Source organism: Alosa sapidissima, chromosome 1, assembly GCF_018492685.1.
Source record: "Alosa sapidissima isolate fAloSap1 chromosome 1, fAloSap1.pri, whole genome shotgun sequence".
In the NCBI taxonomy this organism is placed as follows: Eukaryota; Metazoa; Chordata; class Actinopteri; order Clupeiformes; family Clupeidae; genus Alosa; species Alosa sapidissima.
The window spans coordinates 27,917,332-27,939,279 of record NC_055957.1 but is presented as its reverse complement, the minus strand read 5'-3'; the positions used below and the strand labels follow the sequence as shown (position 1 = coordinate 27,939,279).

At 42.6% G+C, this 21,948-nt stretch overlaps 1 protein-coding gene across 2 annotated transcripts in view; it reads right to left on the bottom strand.

The window, feature by feature from the left end:
• The window catches only part of cntnap2b (contactin associated protein 2b), a 42,826-nt gene that overhangs the window by 4,389 nt on the left and 16,489 nt on the right, over positions 1 to 21,948 (bottom strand). Inside the window, exons 2-22 of one of the 2 annotated variants that reach the window (XM_042092728.1) lie at positions 21,154 to 21,264; positions 18,536 to 18,729; positions 16,947 to 17,094; positions 16,251 to 16,454; positions 15,561 to 15,745; positions 14,530 to 14,673; positions 13,982 to 14,240; positions 12,991 to 13,140; positions 11,411 to 11,573; positions 9,739 to 9,845; positions 8,583 to 8,702; positions 8,087 to 8,199; positions 7,418 to 7,502; positions 5,669 to 5,828; positions 4,537 to 4,664; positions 3,968 to 4,138; positions 2,137 to 2,355; positions 1,658 to 1,894; positions 1,091 to 1,321; positions 808 to 941; positions 277 to 370 (exon numbers count right to left, since the gene is read on the bottom strand). In XM_042092728.1, coding sequence (XP_041948662.1) covers positions 277 to 370; positions 808 to 941; positions 1,091 to 1,321; positions 1,658 to 1,894; positions 2,137 to 2,355; positions 3,968 to 4,138; positions 4,537 to 4,664; positions 5,669 to 5,828; positions 7,418 to 7,502; positions 8,087 to 8,199; positions 8,583 to 8,702; positions 9,739 to 9,845; positions 11,411 to 11,573; positions 12,991 to 13,140; positions 13,982 to 14,240; positions 14,530 to 14,673; positions 15,561 to 15,745; positions 16,251 to 16,454; positions 16,947 to 17,094; positions 18,536 to 18,729; positions 21,154 to 21,264 — 3,357 coding nt within the window. The remainder of the gene's footprint in view (positions 1 to 276; positions 371 to 807; positions 942 to 1,090; positions 1,322 to 1,657; positions 1,895 to 2,136; positions 2,356 to 3,967; positions 4,139 to 4,536; positions 4,665 to 5,668; positions 5,829 to 7,417; positions 7,503 to 8,086; positions 8,200 to 8,582; positions 8,703 to 9,738; positions 9,846 to 11,410; positions 11,574 to 12,990; positions 13,141 to 13,981; positions 14,241 to 14,529; positions 14,674 to 15,560; positions 15,746 to 16,250; positions 16,455 to 16,946; positions 17,095 to 18,535; positions 18,730 to 21,153; positions 21,265 to 21,948) is intronic. The other variant, XM_042092735.1, reaches the window with a different exon arrangement.

Here is a 21,948-nt window from a genome sequence, read left to right as displayed (position 1 = left end):
ATTTATTACAGCAGAAACAGCTGAAGCAACCATTATAAAGACTCTTGTATGGTTTTTCACGACTTTTTAGAGGCACTGTGCACTGTGATTTCATTCACTGACTGACTTTTTTGAGACTATTCACAATTTTAAATCAAGTTTGGCCAACTAAGCAACAGTATCACTGATTTGGCACCTAGTCAAATATAGGAATATCTGTATACAGGTGGGGAATCATCCTCAAAAGCTTTACACAGTGACACTGTAAAAAATATTGTACAATAACATGCAGCTTACCGAAAACCTTTCCAAGGAATATTGTCTTGACAAGATTGAACTCTGTGTCTGAGGCTTCTGGTAAGATGTAACTCACTGATGGATAGTGATCCAGCTGTAAGAGAGGTGAAACATATACTAAGTCACCATTTCATCCTTTGATGGTTACAGTGCACCTAGCTATAGGTACCGTACTTCCTTCTGCCATACATGATAGAACCACCTAGTGTTTCTAGTTGTTTACCACCATCTAGTGGTGTCCTAAAGAGGGACCACTTTATCTTCACATTACACACACTGCCCCATTTTTTTAAAATCATAAATCACCAGTGGCATGAAACAGCTTTTTCATCCCTTCCTGTATTTTTCTGATGTAACTAACTAAGGATGATAAGCAGAGCCTATGCAGCAACAACTGTATTGCTCGCAACTAAACTATTTAATCAGTGCAACTGTGAAAAACAAAGAATATAAAACAATTTAAAAGACTCATGAGAACACAATGGCAATATAAATATACTGTATATCTAATTGTGAGCTAGTAGTCCCTACCTGTAGGTGGATGACCCTGTCCTGTCTGGAGATGTTGACGCTGTGGGGCTGCCCGTTGGCCATGTTCCGCTGGTCCAGACTGATGGTGAAAGGCTCCCTAAGTCCCCCAAGGTTATAACGGATCTGAAGGGTACCTAGATCAAAACATGTCTCCGTTAAACACCACATGAACACCTTTACCACAATTATCTGAAAGAATAGCAGTCAGAATGGAATTCAGAATAACAAACAAATCAGTGATCTGTGATCAGGGTAAACCGTAAACCGTAAACCAGGGTCTCACCGTTGTGGCGCAGCACCACGGCCAGATAGTCCTGTGTCCTGGAGCTGACGTAGATGAGCACGCTGGGGGAGTTGGAGGTGCTGAAGCTGAAGGTGAGCTCCTCCTGGGTCAGGTTGGCCTCGGCGGTCAGCGGAGACAGGGATCCCCTGCCTTCCCTCAGAGAAGAAGCCCCAGAGTCGGACATCAGGTCGTAACGGACCACAGTACCTGTTTCGAAGTAGCCACCAACATCTAGCAGAGGGAAAGGATGTCGAGAACAGACTTGGTCAGAGTTTAGGCAGCTAAGGTAGCTAAGCTAAGGACGCAATCACAGGCTGTCCTTAAAATGTCACACAAACAAATATAGCTCATATGGCCTTTTTAATGGTACTATTATTTTTAGGAACTGACATCAGTTATTAAGAGCTCTAATGAGAGTGAGCTAATAGGATATATGGCTTGACACGTCTATCTGCATCATAATTTGACTACTCAACATCAAGTCTGTTACAGCAGCATGGTTAGAAGATCACCATTCCATTGTCTATGGCACTGAAACAACACATTAAGCCAAGTTGACTATGCTACCTTCAGTGCAGAAAGGGCCATCAAATGCGGTGAGGGAGCAGTCACAGGAGTAGCCGTTGTACTTCTCCAGGCACTTTCCCCCATTCTGGCAGTGCATGCCGTAACTGCTGCAGTGTCCCGAACAGCCAGGCTTCACCCCCGGTGTGACCTCAGCCCTCCCCTCAAGGTCAAGGGTCACACCATTCATCTTCAGGGATCGAATGCATCCTAGGAAACCTCTTTGACCCCCTGATGCACCTGCGATGTTACAGCAGCAGTAGCAGTAATGTTAAACAAGAGGGTCCAAAAATGTCAGTGGACTAACTCAGAATACTGATCAAAATAAGTAGAGTATTGCTTGGTGAATAAGGTCTGTAGTGGATAATATCTATTAGAAAGAGGAGTCATGAGTCCAGGTTTTTGGGATAACCACATTGGTTGACAGTAAGAGCACATACGGTATACAGTATAAGCACAGTAAGACCATCCATCTCACGTACCCACGAAGAGCTGGCTGAAGAGCTGGAGGCGGGTGTGTCCCTGGGGTGGAGCCAGGCGCACCTCCCTGTGCCGTCCGTCCAGCTGTAGCACCGCCTCCTTGACGTTGCGCTCGGCCTCCACCCTGTGCCACTGGTCGTCGTTGAGTGGCCCGGCCGAGTTCACGGTCAGCTCCACCGGCCCGTTGCCCACGTCGAAGGAGAACGAGACAGTCGTGGGTGCTGAAGGCGAGAGAGGGGATGAGAGGGAGATGCACAGGCGGGAACGTGTATCTGCTGCACAGTTATGACCTCACCTACCCTAGTCTTAGGCTACGTTTATATGGTGACGATGAAAAGAGAAGACGCAGAAGTGGCGTCTCGTCTTCATTTTTTTATTCGCGTTTAGACGAGCATTCTCAGGGGGAAATCTTTGTTTATATGAAGACGCAAGAGTATGTGATATTCGATTGGATATGCATTCCAGACCGCTGGGTGGTGGTGTGATAGAACCCCAGTACGTCACGCGCAGATATTCTAATTTGACAGTTTAGCCAGAGAGGTAATCAAGGATCTTTGGTTTAGCCGTTTAGACGGAGACGCAACCCGGGTCGTCTTCAAAACTCTACACTCTGGAAGGAGTCTTCAGATTTTTGCGTCTTCAAGCCCTGATGGCGGGGTCGCCGTGTAAACGAAAGGCACTTATGATAAAATATTTTGTCGTCTTCCTTCGCAATCATTCTCGTATAAACGGCCCCTTACTTGTCTTGCAGTCTTACCATCTTTTGACTTGGTGTCACTGAGTCACCCAGTTCACAAATCTCAGTGAAAGACCATTCAAGTCAGTTGGAAAGCTAAGATCCACTCCTAACATCTGCACACTAGTGTGCTTTTCCTCAGTACCTTCAAAAGGCAATTGGATAGGTATAGAAATGTCTCATGTTTTAATGGGGAGCATACCAATGTTCCCCGGGTCCTATGTTCCCCGCTTTGATGGGACCGGGGAACATAGGACCCTAACCCTAAACTGAACCCTAGCCCTAACCCCGAGTGGGGAACATACAGTAGCACCCGGGGAACAAAGGGATGACCCCTTTTAATGCTACAATGGCTTTTCTAAGCCACACAGTACCATGTCATTCTCCAGATGGATATATTAATAGACCTTATGCACATAAAGCTCTTAAATCAGCTCATTTATTTCTGGTGAAGTGTTAGCATTCTTGTAACAGTATCTTCTGTTATATTCTGCATATGTTTACTCCGACACTGAATATCTTGTGTGCCCAATAATAACAATTTTAACACACATAAATCCTTCTACATTGTAACATGCTGATTCACTAGGTGCAACACTCAACCGGGTCCGTGTAGACCTAATTACATTAACAATAGTGACGGCTACTGTACCTGGCTCCGAACACACCTGGCTCCCCCTGAAACAAATGAGCTGCCTAAAGAGAGCCTTCCCTGCATAAAGTCCATTCCTCTCTAGATATAGCATATGCTAATACATGGTAATGTATGGACATGGTGCAGATGTAAAATGGCTGGCTGGCTGGGCCAGATCTGGTACTTATCTGGCCCATAATGCATTCCAACTGTAATGTGGTAGTCCAATCCCCTGCTAATTTTGAAATTCAAGATTGAATTGATCTCAGTATGATTGATTTGCAAACCTCTTGTGAGCAATGGCATATTTACTTCCATTGAATCCCCAGTAAAAGAAGGACCTCATTATTTTTCAACAGTCAGTTAAAACCCCTGCTCAGTAATAACAATTCATATCTAGCATTCATGTGACTGCTTGTCAAATAAGCAGGCGAGATTATTTAAAAGCATTAAAAGCATTTACATTTGAGCTCCAGGCGGATGAAGTCAGTGTTGCCCAGGTTCTCCAGAAAGACGCCGTAAGTGGACGAGGTCTTAAAATAGAAGGAGATGTCTGCACTGGTCTCCCCTGAGAAGGTGGGGAAGTGCAGGTAGGACGCCGGTGTGTTGAAGGAGGCAGCGTTCCAGTAGTTACCTGACAGGGTGATTAAAACTCACTCATTAACTCACTGGTTTTTGTACCACATTTGTTTGTCAGTTGATTTCTTTTCATGATAGTTAAGTTGTTTTGTGTCATCAGGTGAAATGGAAAGTATGTTTTGGAATCAATTGTGTGCAGTGAAATAGCTTCTGACACTCATAGAATCTGTTTAAATACAGACTTTAAAACTCTGTGTGAATCTCTAGAATGTGTTTCATACATTCCATGCTATGAATATTACCACTTCATATCGTCTACTGTAGTTGCAGTATACACTACTTCTAAAGTATTCACTGCTACTAAAAACAGTAGTACTGAGTATACTGGTAAAAGATACAAGGTTCAAGATCTATTATTATAATTTATTGATATAATATGATTAGTTTACTTACGATCTCCCTGACAACGTAAAGGCCCCACAGTGAGCCGGGCCTCAGAGCCGGACCGGCGCACATCCCCGACCACCACCTGACTGACGGGCAAGTGATCCTTATACATGAGAATTCCAGAATCTTCTCTCCTGATGAACACACAAAATTCATACTTTCGAGTAGATATCCTATTGTTTTTGTTACATCTCATCTGTGTTTATTACAAATCAGGATGTCGGGATGGGGTTTAGCGTAAAATAAATTAATTTGGTGAAAGTTAGTAGACTAGAACTACAACTAAAACATTATTTTCCTTGAGTCTATTTGCAAGCATGCCCTTGTCCTGATTGACTGGTTGATGGGCTGTACAGGGTCCTTTACAATGATTTCCCACAGGACATATGCTATATTACACTATATGAGCTTGCATGAAGATTTCTGACCCCACTATCAGTTATTTTTCAAGTGATCTTAACACAGTAAACATTTTCATCAATACAACATACTGATAGCACTGGGGTACCCAATTTGAGAACTGATTAAAGGGTCATGTTCCTTGCCTAAACAACAAAGCTACATGGTGTTATGTAGGCGTTCCAGACATGCACCGGTATTTTTTGTTTTCTTTCAAATAAGCAAGGGTTACACCTTTGCTCAAGAAAGCTAATTTCAGCTGATGTGAAGAATAATAGTCCTGCCTCCCTTCTTCCATTCTTGTCAACTGTTCTTGAGATGTTGTTCAAGCAGTAGTTTGTAATTTCCTTTCACGGAACAACTAACTAGACCTACAGTACATGTAAGCAGTCTAGTTTCAAGAGTAGCCATTTTACTGTAACTGTACAGTATTTAGTCTATTGCTATTATTATTGTTACTATTACTATAGTCTATTACTACTATTATTACATTACTATTAAGTATATTACTACTATTATTATGATACTATTAAGTATATTACTACTATTATTATGATACTTTTATTACATTACTATTAAGTATATTACTACTATTATTACATTACTATTAAGTATATTACTACTATTATTACATTACTATTAAGTATATTACTACTATTATTACGATACTATTAAGTATATTACTACTATTATGATGATACTACAGTGCCATCTATTAACAGGAAGGTTGAGAGTGTACCACTGCCTCTGGTCTGCATCACAGTTGCAGTAGTGGCTGGGCTCAGTGCAGTTGCGTTCGATCCCACAGGCACATTTCTGGACACCCGGCCCTGAGCCCCCCCAGTAGGTGTGCTTTTCATTGCCTCTGCCCAGCCACCAGGTGAATGGAGGCCCCTCTGCTAGTCAAACACATAAAGCATCACACATTAGCACACATATTCATTTACAATACAGCTATACATTTACAATACATTTATGTTACATTTAAATCATATTTATATTTATACAATTCAGATATACAGTATATTTTGGATCAGTAGTGTATAAAAGCTTTACTGTTAGAATACAGACAATCTTTAGAATGAGAACTACTTCACAGACAACTAAGACATTAAATTCAAGAATTCATTAGTTCATGAATTAAAGGTGCTCTAAGCGATGCTGGGTGACGTCACTTCTGTTAACTTTCAAACAAAACAGAGAGCTAGCTCGCTACTTCCTCCCCCTCCCTCCCGTGCTGCTCCCGCACAATTGAAACTCTCCTAAACACACATCTCGTCTGTGATTTGCTGGAACAGTTTGTTATGTTTTTATGGGCTAGGTTTGCCCAGGTTGTTTTTTTTGCCGTTTTTGGAGCCTGGGATGTCCACAGAGATTGTGTTTTTTTTTCACAGTGTATTCAGGACACAGACAGCAGTGGTTGGTTAGGTGATGTTTGCAGTAAGTGACAAAATGTTTTAGCTTAAAAAATGTGTGGCATTGCTTAGAGCACCTTCAAATTCAAGGTAAAGGCTTGAATATGCAAACACTTCTCAACATTTTTCAATAGTGCTGTATCACAGTTATATAAGTGGTCTCTTGCTGGTTCTAACACAAAATAGATTTCAAGCACTTTCAATGGCCCTAGTCTATTTGTCTATATTCAAAAACTCTCAGAGGCCTTGATGTATTTTTCTGAAATTCACAGACTTTCAAGGATTTTAAAGAGCCCCTGACTTTTTAAATCCAAACTTTAGATGCGCTAATCCAAAGAAAAAACATGGTGAATCAGTGACTAAGCACAGCACCCAACTGTCAGCTTCCTCGCTACCTTTGTAGAGTCAGTAGCAGTCTAGACCAGATTAGTGTAATGGATGCCTTGGCGGCCACTGGGACAGTCTAAAGTCAAACTCCTTGCCTCTGACTGACAGACAGCATCTGTTTTAATGGGCTTGCTTGCACTGGCTGTCAAGTCATCAGCCTAATTGAAAAACACTGGCGGTGTTACGGCTGGACCTGTTGTGGGTTTGACTGTTAAGATGGTCTGTGGGCCTGGAGGCTAGACAGCACTCTTTCTTTCTCCTTTCCTTCCTTCTTTCTTTCCTTCCTTCCTCTCTCTCTCTCTCTCTCTCTCTCTCTCTCTCTCTCTCTAAGAGTAAACAAACAGAGGCAGAGGCTGGAGTGGAGGCTGTGCTGATAAACATGATGGTATACCTGCTTGCCTCTGGCTACCTCTTTCTACACACACAAGGACATTGTGTGAGGATGGACTGCCCTGATAATGCCAGCTGTCAGCAGCTTTAACAGTCTCTGAGGAGTGTACGCCCTAAGTACATATATATATATTGGCTGGCAAAGTAGAAATCTAGGTCCGTGTTACTTTACTTTTTACTTTAAACACACACATGCACAAGCATACACACACACACACACACACACACACAAACACACACATACACAAATACTTACACAGAGAGAGAGAGAGAGAGAGAGAGAGAGAGTAATGTACCTGGTGTGTTGAGTAGACGTGACATGCGGCAGGCATAGGCCAAGTATTGCTCACAGTGTTCTGCACTGCTGGTGATAGCATTAATCTGCATGGAGGAAACAAAGCAGTTTAACACGATTATATTCCAGGAACTTTTTCTAGCCTTGCTGGCAATCTTCAAGATTACAGTGTCTGTGTATTGCAGCCGTGTTATTTTGCATACCCAGTCAAACTCATGTCTATTATGGAATGTCAAACTCAAAACTTTTATGGAAATTCAGGAATTTGATGTGTTGAAAAAAAATGTTGCATTTGCTTGTCTTAATTAAACTTAATTAAAAGTCCTATCAATTTTATAATGAATGTCTGACTCTAAATGTCAGCCCTAGAGCTATGAACATTTTGCCTTTAGGGAGGCATCCTGTTTTGTTCTGATATCCCGTTCATTGTGGAAAGGCTGCTCAAAGGAGTTCAAGTCCTGAGGATTTGATAATAAATGCAAATATTCAAGAGCAATATAACTTTTTTCCGATTGAGACTGACGTTGAGAGTTTGTTTTGCAAATATGGTAGCCAACAAACTTTCAAGGTCTTTGCTGAGGAGTGTTCAAGACAGATTTATTTAATTTCTATGCTAATTCTCATGCTTTGGATTGCAAAACTAGTCCATCATGACTTAGCAAGAGCCCACCTGTTCAGTTGACATGCTGTAGTTGAGATCCAGCACAGTGGCTGCCTCCAACTCTGCACTCACAGGACTCTGGGCAGGCAGGTCATTGGCCACCGTTGTCCACACTTTATCCTCTAAGAAACACACACACAAACACCTCGGGGTTACGGTCTGAATGAGAATGCTAGTTTATAGCAAAACACAGCAATGGACCATTCTCTAAATAGATCAGCTCAGGTACAATACCACTGAATGAGAATGCTTAAACATCCTGATACAGTCTTGATCTTATCCACAATCAAAAAAAGAATACACGCTTAAAGGTGCTATGTGGATGGTTGCTTAAAATATTGAAAAATGGCCAAGAAATATTACCCTTCTGTAATGTATATATATTCAACAAACCAACTAGCTTCAGGACAGCTCTCTTAAAATACCATTTTGTACCTTGTTTGAAGCAGTATTAATCATGAGCTGCCTGCCACTGTGCTGTAATGCTGTTAAGAGTGTCACTCACCCGTCATGATACAGTTGACTTTAAACGGCTCCAGAGGCCCGCTGCCATCTGGGTCGATCCAGTACGTGTCGGACGTCCTCCCCAGGTGCTTGTATTCCTCACAAGACTGCTCGTACACAGCTACGGAAGGAAACATCAGGAGGAAATACTAATGATTTACAGTATAGGCAAGGCAAGGCCAAAGTGATCAGCCAACTTACAGGCCTTACTATTTCCCAAGAAATGCATATTGTAGCATAGCTTAGGTCTACATGTGACATAACAAAGCTATTCTGTTGTTTGGGTGTTTTCTGTAATTGTATTTAATAAAACAATAACTTACTGTTTTGAAATTATACAATACATTTTTATGAGGACCAAATATTTTTTAAATAGGTTTAGGCTTATCTGTTTTGTGGCCCATTGTTGTTTACACTGTAGCTAGTATCTGGGCATTAATCACTTAAATAATACTACTTTTTTAAGTATATAAGTATAAGTATATATACTCTTTTGATCCCGTGAGGGAAATTTGGTCTCTGCATTTATCCCAATCCGTGAATTAGTGAAACACACTCAGCACACAGTGAAGTGAAGCACACACTAATCCCGGCGCAGTGAGCTGCCTGCAACAACAGCGGTGCTCGGGGAGCAGTGAGGGGTTAGGTGCCTTCTTCTTCTCCACTTCAGTTATTTTTATAACTTCCTGATCATGTAAAAACTATGCACACTAACATTAGTGCATTACAGATCTGTTTAGTCATGTTTTGCATGTTATAGTTTTCATGATCAATTCCCTCCTGCAGTCGACTCCTCCTGGCTGCTTAGTCAGAGAGGATGTCCTCAGAGGAAGGGCATTTCATCTCAGACAGTGGAGGGAGCTGGAGGATGAATGTGTGCTGTAGCGATGTAAACTTATTTCTGTAATCTGCTAGTGCTCCGATAAAGGAAAACTTCCTAAAGAAGTGAGTTTAGGAGCGGCTGCTGGTTGCTTTTACAGTGGTGACTGTAAAACCTCATCCAGCTGAATCTCTTCATTTTCTCTTGTCTGAGAAATAGGTAGACTACAGATATAAATGGTAAATGGACTACAATGTAAATAAAGTATACCATCCTCTTGTATTCTAATGTTAATTAGCTGTAGGTACTCATGCATTGGATAAGACCGGAGACTCACAGGTGTGGCAGGTGGCCCCGGTGTAGCCCGTCCCCTCACAGGCACAGCTGAAGGAGTTCCACGTCTGAGAGCAGCGGCCACCATGCTCACAGTGATTGGGCACACACCTGTGGAGGGAGAGAGAGAGAGAGAGAGTGTGAGAGAGAGAGAGAGAGAGAGAGAGAGAGAGAGAGTCTAAGTCAAGACTCAACATAGTATGAATTATTTACACAGTGTGTGTGTAAGCCCATGTGTGTCTGCATGTTTGTGTGTGTGTGTGTGTGTGTGTGTGTGTGTGTGTGTGTGTGTGTGTGTGTGTGTGTGTGAGTATGTGTGTAAATAATTGTGTGTGTCTGTATACTGTGATGGAGCTGCTGAAAGCATTTAACCAAGGGCCTTGAGGAGCAGTGTGTGGTTGAACACAGTGAGTGTTTTCTCTCGTCAGCATGGGACGACAGGCTTCAGAGTCACATACAGCACGACAGATGATCCATTCATTATTACTTCACACAGATCACTGTGTTCACAGAGTGGAAACAGGTATGCAATCACAATTCCCTACATGTGGTCATACGTGACCTTTGACACAGCAGGAACACAGTGGTGGTGCATGATGGAGTTTGAGTTTCTTAATTCTTTTTTATTGTTGTCAGAGACACATCAGGGGCCTGTGGGATCCTGACAGGCGAAGCCGCCTCCTGGATCAAACAGGGGTACGTGAGCCCCTGTCTCTGAAGTGCTGCTCCCACAGCGTGAGATTACGACTGGGGGAAGAGGGGGGTTATCAAGCCCTTCTTCGCTTTTAGAGTTCACAGGCTCCTCATACCTCTCTTGTGAAGACACAACTCTTCACATCATGGATAGTGAAACATCTATATAACAACACCTCCTCGACACAAACGCCTTTGATAAACATACTAGCGTTTTTTTCTTATTCCACACAGAGGAAGGAAACATGTCTTTGCTGTGCTTGTGTTATGTTGCGGTTGAGTGTGTTTCAGGGCTTTGTCTCACACTGAGAGGTGGGATTAACGACTCCATCGCAATGGAAATGTAAACTTGCCACAATCTCTGCTGAATCTGCTAAAGCTCCAACACTGAAATGCATTTCCATATCCCCAGAGACACAACAGTGCCCCTCGCAGTGGGCTGATAGAAAATGCAGTGTGTACATGTGTGTGTGTGCGTGTGTGTGTGTGTGTGTGTGTGTGTGTGTGTGTGTGTGTGTGTGTGTGTTAGGGGGGTGGGGAGCCGGGGTGGGGGTGGGGAGAGAAAAACAATAAAGAAGGAGCAAAATGGCAAGAGACAGCCGGGAGGTTTGCCATTTCTGCTTGGGTAGGATCTGTCATGTTATTGTCACTGTATTTCTCATTATTTGTGTGTGTGTGTGTGTGTGTGTGTGTGTGTGTGTGTGTGTGTGTATGACAGAGAGTTTATTGTGTACATGTGCAGGATGTGTATGTCTGAAAAGTGTATTGTATGTATGTGCGTCCATGTTAGTTTGCATTTCTCTGCATGCATAACACTATTGGCTACTAAACCCCCCTCCACACACACACAAACACACACCAACCAAGTGGTTCTCTGCAGGTGTCAAGCCCCAGGTTAGATGTGGCACATGACATCTGCCATAGGGGTTACCCAGAGTGCACCAGTGCTGTGCTGGTGAGACACATGAGTCTCAGTGGCATACCGGTCTATGATGGCACACATGTCGAGGCTGACATTCTCGAAGGTCCCCAGCGAGCCCTTCTCCACCGCCTGCAGGTCCACCAGCTGCTCGTCGACGTGGATCAGCTGCATGCATCCCTGGAAGGACCTCTGCGTGGGGGACAGGTTGGTCCGGGGGAAGTAGCCTGCAGACAAACAGACAGGACACCTTGGGGGATTAAACTTGGGAGAATCAACAAAGTAGGCACTATTTAAAAGATATGAACTCTCTCTCTCTCTCTTTGTATGTGTGTGTGTGTGTGTGTGTGTGTGTGCGTGCGTGTGTGACCACCACGACACTCTGGTACTACACAGAATTACACATGAGCTCTTCATTAAAGACTGCTCAACTGAATGTGCTGATGTACTGCAGTCATAGCTTATTCCAATCGCTAATGGCGATGGCTGTACAAATATAAATTAATTTTTAATGAACACAAGTGTTACAACACAGTGACATCATGAAACAGTGAAGTAAAGAGACCAGCAATGTTGGTACAATAAAAAGGACTTCACAGTAAAGCTAGCTGGAACTATGTTTCAATATGGCTGTCATTTGTTAATACAAGTAATATAACAAAAATAGATAAATAATGTGACCTGTAACATTTCTCTTTAGCACCCATTATATTGTTATTACGTAATAAGTACAGTGTAACATGACAAATAGCCTTTTTATGAGTTGCATCTGTTTGTTAGTCATGTGCAGCACTGTATTTACCTTTGCCATTCAAATATCCAAGTAGCCCATATGAAATGTGACTGTAGGCTGACAACAGTACACAGGAGCCAGTGCTGTTGTCATGGTGAGTATCCTTAAAATAGCATCACCATCCTAAAGCATACCTGTCAACACTCCCGTTTTTCCCGGGTTTCTCCCGTATTTCAAGGTCATCTCCCAGCACCCTCCCGTTTTGTTATTTCTCCCGGAAAACTCCCGTAATTTGCATGGCCATCAAACTTAATTTTAAAATCATTGATCCATTCAGGTTGCCAGATTGTGTATGAAATACACCCTACACATACACGATCACTTAGTTTCAATTTCAACCGTTTTGTCATAGGCTAAAACCTGGCAACCCAAAACCCAAATAAGGAAGCGGGTGCCGACTACGCAGCCTGAGTCTCGTCGTAAGCAAGCGGGCTAGTTGAATGGCCTACTCCAGAACTAGCTGTTGTGAAATTGTTGGGAATTTAATTGATTAACACATCACATAAACTGTTATTGAGTGTTGTTGATACACTGAACTTGTGCCCTCGGAACCAAATCTGACAGCAAGCAGCTTTGGAGTTTTGGAAGTAGGCTGCAGGCAGGCAGCTGGTGGATACATAACTGGCATGCGTAAGGTAATGGTAAGGTAAAAGCAACGACCGAAATGCAGTGTTGAAACACGTGTATGAAACGTATTAAATATGCAAACACATATCCGGTATAAACACTGACACCCCCCCCCCCCCCCCCTCCAAAAAAAAAAATCTCCCGTTTTTGGAAAGCTAAATGTTGACGGTTGGTATGTCCTAAAGATCCCTTTGAACTATCTCAGCATGCATGCCAGAACTTACCGCCAAAGTAGTAGGAGCCTCCCGTCCTGATCATGATAGGAAGGGCCGCCCGCACTGAGGACATCTCATCGCCGTTGATGGTCAGCATGGCAAAGCTCTCCAGGGCCAGGAAGTGGACGCTGTGCCATTGACCATCATTGAGCCCAGACCCTGTCCAGACGAAGAGTTTCAATGACAAAGATCATGTTTAGGAACATTGTTTTGGTGTTCAGAGGGTAACAGGTACATAGTTCAGCATACTGAATATATGATAAGCTTGTTCATACAGTATTTACAGTAAATACCTATTTGGTTCACCTGAGAATAACAGAGATTCATCATTATAGGTGGCATACTTCTGTGTACACCATTTGAAAATTGAATACACTGTCACTACTTATGCAGTATTAGTCTTGGAGACTCGTTGCTTGCACAGCTAATGCTGTCATCTGAAATAATCCTGTTTGTCTACAAACTTTGCAAATTAGACTGGATCCTCTCCCACCTCCAGTCCCCTGGTATTTAGATGTATTAGCAAAAACACTATTGTCCACCAGGATAAGTATCCGCAGCACTGTCTGCTACGTAGGTGTGCTTTGGTACATGTGTTTTGTGTGGGCAGATAAACTGGGAAGCTGGGTTGAGGAACAATATGAAATTTGCATCACAAGCTCCATTTTGATCAATGATTTTGGCAGAGATATGTGGAAGCCTGGGCCAGTGCCTTAAGGGTTTGTCTCTGGGTTGCATCTGATTATTACAGTATTACTGTAAGGCAGGACAGACATAGCAGTCTGGAGGTATGTGTGTGCGTGTGTGTTTGTGTGTGTGTGTGTATGTGTGTTTGTGTGTGTGTGTGTGTGTGTGTGTGTGTGTGTGTGTGTGTGTGTGTGTATGTGTGTTTGTGTGTGTGTGTGTGTGTGTGTATGAGTCTGTGTGTGTGGGTATGTGTGTGTGTGTGTGTGTGTGTATGAGTCTGTGTGTGTGGGTATGTGTGTGTGTGTGCCCTCACCAGAGGATATGTCCACGCGTGTGCTCTGTTTCTGAGAGACGTAGATGTGCACAGTGACCTTCCCGTCCATCAGGCTGATCTCCACCCCTCCGTAGACCAGCGGTGAGAACAGCAGCAGCCCATTGGGGTTCCACGTGCGGAACATCAGGCTCACCGACATCGTGTCCGCATCGCTCCGCCCCGGCAGCAACACGAAACTGGTGGCGTTGAAGAACACGGGGAACATGTGCGACTCTGCGCAGGAGAACGTCAGATTGCGCTATTGGAGAACAGGAGAACAGATGTAAAAAGTGTAAATCTGGACCATTCTGCGCTGTATACATCTTCAGTGACACTGAGTGCATTCACTAACAGTGTTTATGAAATCCTTCCATGCATTCAATACATCCACACTCTGCTGGATATCAACTGCAATGTTCAATTTTACTACCTGACTTTGTGTAATCAGTCAATACATCTAAACAGGTGCATTGTGGTACAGCACTGTAGTACAGAAAGGGAAAAGGCTAACACAATTATATAGAAACAGAGATCATAGAGATGCATACAAAGCTGGATGTGTCCAGTTTCTTCCTGCGGACCAGGCTAGTGATATTGTCTCCATTGTAAACAATGCCCTCCATGCAGCCTACAAAGTTCTCTCTGCCTCCAGAGTTTGGCTTACTGGACACCGCCATGCCTCCAAAGCTGATCTGTTAGAGGAGGAGGAAGATATATGAACAGAGAGGGAGAGAGAGAATAGAGAAAAAGAGAGAGAGAGAGAAAGAGAGAGAGAGTTTATGGGTAAAATAGAGACACAGAGAAAGGACAAGGACAACGAAGATTAGGAAGACAAAAAAAAGCAAAACAGACAAAAGGAGGGGACTTGAAATACAATGAGGGTGATTTGTAAGCGCCTGGTAGTATTTTTAAGGAAACATGAAGTATATTTATGTATTAGTGCCTGTGGCCTCCTCATGGACTGACTCCACAGAGAGCGTAGAGGAGAGCAGAAGAGTTAGAGGCTCAAGACTCATTTAAAAAGTCTCTCAACTCTACTCGGCCCCTTCTAATGAACACCTGCTCCCTATTTCTAAGCATTCAGTAAGGCATGTGTAGTCTGACACAGTCAGATCATGCTTTGGAAATAGCATTCTGGCCTTCAACTTAGAGCAGCTTATTAGGTAACCAAGACAATTGGCTGCCAATGAGGAATGATTACAGTACATGGGTGATACACAGGAAGTGGGTTAATTTCAAATCTGAAAATGAAAATTAAGTTTTAATGAACAAAAGTGTTACAACACAGTTACATCATGAAACAGTGAGGTAAAGAGACCAGTAATGTTGGTGAAACACAAAGCACTTCGTAGTAAAGCTAGCTGGAACTGAGCTGACCAGTAACATTTCTTTTTAAATAGCCCCCATCATATTTTTATTATTTACATGATACAGTAAGTACGATGCAACAGATAGTCTTTTGAAAATATGTTGTAAGATGAGGTGGGCTGAATGCTGCACTCATATACGTGTTATCAGACTTGAAAGTCATGAACTGATTATTGGCATGTGCCTCCACAGACTAATCTCTGTCACTTACTTCGTAATCTAGGTCGAGATGATCGAACTCTCCATTGGTTCGGAAGCTGTGTATGTGCTGGTCCAGGGTGAAGTTGACACTCCGACGATAACGTTGTATCACCACGCTGTGCCAGTGGTCATCGTCAAGGAGACTACCACTGGACACAGCTGTGTGGCCCTGGATAGAGCCATACTGATTACTTCCTGGAGTTAAAAAAGCACAGGTGAAAGAGTTTAAGGATATATGGCCCATTCATCTACCTCGAATGGAAAAAACTGAAGAATGTCAAGGAGTCATCGAGAAGTGAATTGCTCTGAACGATAAATTCTTATAAGTCATAATGCAACACAAATTTGACATGCTATATTTCACAATAATCTTTATGCTGGTGTGCAAAACAAGCGTGACATTCATAATTCAGCAATGCCTTTATTCAAATCTATGATCTGAAATGATAATGTAAGATTTTTTAAAGGTAAAGGCAAATATAATGTGAGGTACCAACAGAAACACAATCAGGAAAGCATCACATTACCAGGGACATTAACAAGCTTATAAAAACGAATAGTATATCTTTAATTATGAAATGGTATAATATATTTATAATAGTATATTTATATATACACCCTGAACTTCTACAGTGCTTTTCGAACAGCATACAAACAGCCAGTAAGCCAGTAATGATGGTGTGAGAGAGCCCCAGGTTACCTAGGTTGATCTGGAGCCACAGCTTGGCCCTTTGGAGTTCCAGGGAGATGTAGTCCCCTTGCTGTCCTTCTCCGTGCAGGAGAATTCCGTCCCCTTTGGTCGTCTTAAACTTCAGGGAGATCAGGTCCTTCAGGATGCGCATCTTCTTCGCCCGGAAGCGGTAGGACATTACTCCCTGGCCATCAAAGCTGATCACGTCAGACCCTGTGGAGGGAGAAAATGAGCTTTTTTTTGGTGTGATGGTTGGGTTGTCCAAGCATGGAAATGTGTTAGTAGATAGGCTGAATGTGGAAGGATGAAACTGCAAAATCAGTTATCAACCCATTACTGTTATTGTCTTCACAGTTGACTTTGACAATAACAAAACATGTCATAAAGGACATACTTTGGGTTGTACACTGCCACAGGGAATTGGCCTATCAGAAATGAGTCTGTAGAAGAAGCGCGGTGACAACATAGTGTAACAAAACAGGGCTGCCTAGAGTTTAGTACCTTTCAAAATAACTGCAAGTTGATTTTTAGTAAGACAGACAGTTGTACTGGGCATGTGGGGATTTTCACTCATGTTTGTAGAGGAATAGCATCAAGATTTTCCCTTTAAAAATATCATGGTGTTCAATGATTGGATACCTTCCAACCCTCCACCCTCAGGCATGACTTCCCCTGCTACAGTAGCTCCTGGTTGGCATCACTTACAGTAAGCACAGCCGTAGACCTCCACGCGCAGCCCTACTCGTCCCTCCTCACTCCACTCTAACGGGATGAAGCGGAGATACCGTGCCACGATGGAATACTGGAGGTTGTGCCTCACCACCTTCTCGGAGTTCCAGTTTCCAGAAAACGTCTGCAGAGTCCAGGAAACCAGTTCAGTGACACAGATTATCTCAGACATGACCACACAGCGCCTACTCTTGTTATTGTCTGTCCACTACTCCAGCATTCACAAATTCTGTGATACAGCAACTGAGAATTGAAAAGGTCAAAAAACATAAGTTAAAATCCAGAATTGTCACTGACATTTTTCAAACATAATATCATTTCTATTATCTTTTTACATAATTAGATATTATTATTTTGTACCAGATTATATTATTTTATATTATAATTTGGGGAAATTTGACATTTGTGGACATGTCAGATAGACCTTGTGAATTCCCATATGACGATCCCAGAGAACACACTGGGAGAAACATGACTGCATTTCGATCTATCTCAGCTTCACTCATTTTATCTACCAGGCTGCAATTCAGTTATTATTAGAAGACAATTACACGAGTGAATTGAACTGTGCGTTATCTCTGTATTCCTGTACCGAGGCGGTAATTGAATGCACCCTGCTGAATAACGCCAAACTACAAAGAGCAGGTGACATTTTCATAACAATAATGTAGTAATCATTAATTTACATATTAGCAAAACAGTAGTGTGTAGAGCAAGAAAATAAAAGTACTCCATTCTGTCATGTAGAATTCAATCTTTCATGAAATGAGAGATGAGTAAGGTTGTTTTGCAAGAAACCCATTAACCTTTTCTGACGTGCCTAATATTTAATATGATAAAAATCAATAGGCCTAGCATTAGAGTAGATGGGGGAAAGAGTATCTATGGCTGCACTTTGACAGACACATAAAAGTGGGGAAGCTTCGGTCAGAGAGAGATGTGCATACCTCAGCAGCAGCGCCTGTGGCAGTTGTGGACTGACCTGCAGGCTCTAGACTGCACTCCTAAGCAGGCTGGTGCTGCATAACTACATGTAGTAGACTGGACGTTAGAACTGCTCTTTAAAGTACAGGACTATCTACTCTGCCAGGGACAGTCGGTGATGATGTGTTTTTGTTACACAAAGGCATCTTACTACATTGAGTAATTCAAAGGATACGGATTGTTCAGATATCATATATAACAACCTGCTATCCCCACTCCCTTGAATTCATTTCAGTTCATACACTCCCTCTTCCTGGTTTGACGCAGAACATAGCATGTCTGGGAATAGGAATGGCCATTCTTATCTTTTGTAGTAAATGCAACTGTCTCATATGGCATAGGCTGTTTTGGAACAGACTCAGGGATGGATCTGCGCCAGTTTAGGGTCGGTCATGTGCCAGTTTAGGGTCGGGCGTGTGCCAGTTTAGGGCCAATGTGTCAGCTCAGAGTGGAATTGGTGCCAGATTCATCAGCAATAGGTGACAGGAATACCCCCCCCCCCCCCCCCCCCCCCTTCCTCCACCCCCACACCAGCCTGTCATCAGTCCCTCACAGCAGGCCCGGTGACGAGCTCCTCTCACCCATATGGTGCCGTCCTGCCGGTAGGCCCTCCAGTTGCTCCCTGTGTCACTATACAGGAACCTGTACTGCTTCGTCCAATCAGAACTGCTGTATCGGCCCTGCGTTGCTATGGCAGTGATCTGTTTCCTGCCCCGGAGGTCCACTTGGAGCCACTGGTACCGGTCCGAGTCCTGCGGCGACCAGCCCCCAGCTCCTGACACAGGCAAGGGGAAGGATAGCATAACATAATGAAATCTTTTCAATTATCTGCAATCATCTTGGAGAGATAACAGATACCTGACTACCAAGATATAACTCAACTGCCATTTGGGTAAAAACAATGTTGTAGATGTTTAGAGAATAATTTCTCTACACTTCTAACGTTGCTAATGCAATGTTACATGCAATATTGTAAAAGCATGTTCGTTTGTACCCTTCCTAGGTTTATGAAGTATACAATATATACAATATATACAATATATATATATATATATATATATATATATATATATATATATATATATATATATATATATATATATATATATATATATATATATACTATAAGCATGGGGTCTGTAACTATATATGATTATAATCAGCTCAAACAAACTTACTTGGGGTCCTAAATATCCTGTGTTTCCTGAAATATTTTTAGGGTTGTTTCTCTGTTTACAAAATGAAAATTTCCCCAGTTTTCAGATTCAAACGGATTCTAATACAAACCCACTGCAGTCAGGTGCCATCTCAGACAAAGAGTCAAAGGACCATTTCTCTGAACCATTTTCTAACGTTTTCAGTCAGAGAGATTTGAGGAAATCATAGTCTCCCTAATGGTGCTGCAATACTAATTGGATAAATGGCCATGGGACACAAATGTTATGAGTTATGCTCTTGAGCCCTGCTTCATAAGAATAATATCACCATGCCATATGCCACTGTGCCATGACTCATTACTGCACCATGCTATGTAAGGACAGCCTAAACTTATATGTAGTGATTTGACCTGAAGTCAATTTGTTATGGCATAATATACACTATATACAGGGTGCGATTTGTGTAAAAACCAGAGGGGGGGATGATTTTTAATAAGTTGGTAACCCCCCCCAAATCCCCCCACCCCCCCCGCCATTTTTTTTTTTTTTAAATGAACGAACGATTCATAGCCTAGTAATGTCATGGCTAATAATAGCCTATATTCATTTTGCCACATTTGTAGCATTTACCTTTATCTTAGTTTTAGTTTACCGTGATGTATGACTTTAAACAGCGAGTGTGCTTGGTATGATCAGCTCCTCTAATGCAGGGTAGGACTACGTTTTGACAAGCATACAAATTCACCTTGTTCTTGCCCCATCTGAAATGACTCCTCTACTTTTGCTGCCTCCATCCTTTCTGTATTTGTTATGTAAAAACATGTTGTATATGATGGCACTGAAGTCTTGAGTTAGTGAATTGGCTAACAGTGTTAGTTGGTAACCAAATAGCACACATTGCACTACACGCTGCGTACTGTACGTGCATTCTCTCTCCTGCTGATTTGCGTTCAGTAGCCAAGTGGGTAATATTGCAAAAGTTGAAAAAATAAAAGTGTTTATTGTAGCCTGCAGAAAATAAATAGCCTACTATCATACTGTCAGTTAATTAGCTACAGTGCAGTGAAGTTCGGAGAGTAAAGTTATAGGGCAACTAGAAGTTTTATGAAAATAATTTACGAACCAGAACATAAAGACCATGCTTCTATTTCTTGCAGCTGTTAAAACACCCGCTAGATAGTTTAAATACCCACCAACATTCGTTTTTGCAGTACAGATTATTTCTGAAAGTTATTTGTCTACTAGGCCTAGCCTACTGGCTTATTTATCAAACGAGTGCTTTCTCGTTCGTCCTCCGCAAACTACAGATGTTTCGGTAGAGAGCCATTGAATAAGCGATGCCAAGCAATTTCTGTAACACTTTTTGTGACATTCAGCTAATATCTCCTCATTTAATGTAAGTTCCTTTGGACAATAGGCCTACGTTCTATACGTGGAGTTGTCCTCCATCTCAGTTGCATCAGTTTTCTAATTTTGAAGATTCTAAAATATGACGATATGCTTCACTGAATCCTTCTCGTTTTCTTTCATTTGTCCAGCTAACTTTTCCATTGAAACTAGCCATTTATGATGGATTACACAGTCGACATTCTGAAATGTCCTGCACGATCAAGGACAAATTAAGTTATCACGCAGCCACTGTGTCAGCAGCATGAGTGCTGACTGTGACGGTGCGTTTCTGATGTCAGATTATTATGTAGGCTAGCCTACTAGACTAGAGGCAGAGGGGATAAATGTTGTCCCCACCGGGGATAAAAATAATTTAGCAGAGGTAGGGATAGGAAAACCAGAGGGGGGGAAATCCCACCCATCCCCCCCTACAAATCGCACCCTGACTATATATACAGTATATGGCTGTCATGACAATTCTATAAAGGTAGCAAGACATGGTCAAATCATCAGACATCAGCTTTATTTTGTGTATGACATCTCCCATGTCTACGACATCTATGTCCAATCCTATGAAGCTGAGCACAAGTCCAGCATTAGCAATGGAGGCTGGCCCACAGGAAGTCAGGCTGGAGTATGGGAGTGGTACTCACCTCCTCTCCTGTTGAGTTTGGCATAGCCGGCCCCATAGTCACCAGACAGCACCGAGGACCCCGTGAACGCACTGTACGGTAGCGGGGTGGCCAACACCTCGTCACATTTTTCTGCAGAGAAAGACACCAGACACACACACAAGTTGAGAAGACATGCCACAAAACAAGTACCCATGTCTAGATGTAGGGCTGCATTAAAGCACAGAAGGCTACCAGGCGGCTGACTGCCTAGGAATGTGCACTTAATGAAATACTTCACAGCGCTGGCTTAAACTTTAGAGCATGGTGGGGGCACTGACATAGCGGCCTCGCAAACGAGGAGACATGCATTCTCGTGAGGCGTTGAGATCAACGTGACTGCTCTTCTCCAACTATTTGACCGTGTGCTCTCACAGAACTGAAGGGCCCAGTGGAGGACGAGGCCACCGTCTCACTGCAGACAATGGCAGAGGGATGACAGAACTGTCTGGGCAGCTCTCATTTTGAGTGGCTTGACTAAATCTTTTATTCTGGCCTTACTGTGAAAGTTAGTTGCTCTCTCATTTCATACTTAAGAAGCTATTGTAACTCATTTTGGCCTTTCACTTTTTATCGGATGGATCAATAGTCCAGACAGGATACAGACTAAACTAATTATTCTGAGTTGCGCTGGTAATGATTATACGGCAGCTAAAAAAAGTTGTTACATACTGTCTGGATTTCAATATGTCTCTGTGGTTTGTAGAGAAGGTGTGGAGAGGACTACAGAGTGCAGACACTCAGGGCCAGATGTACTAACCCTTTTGCGCCCACTTC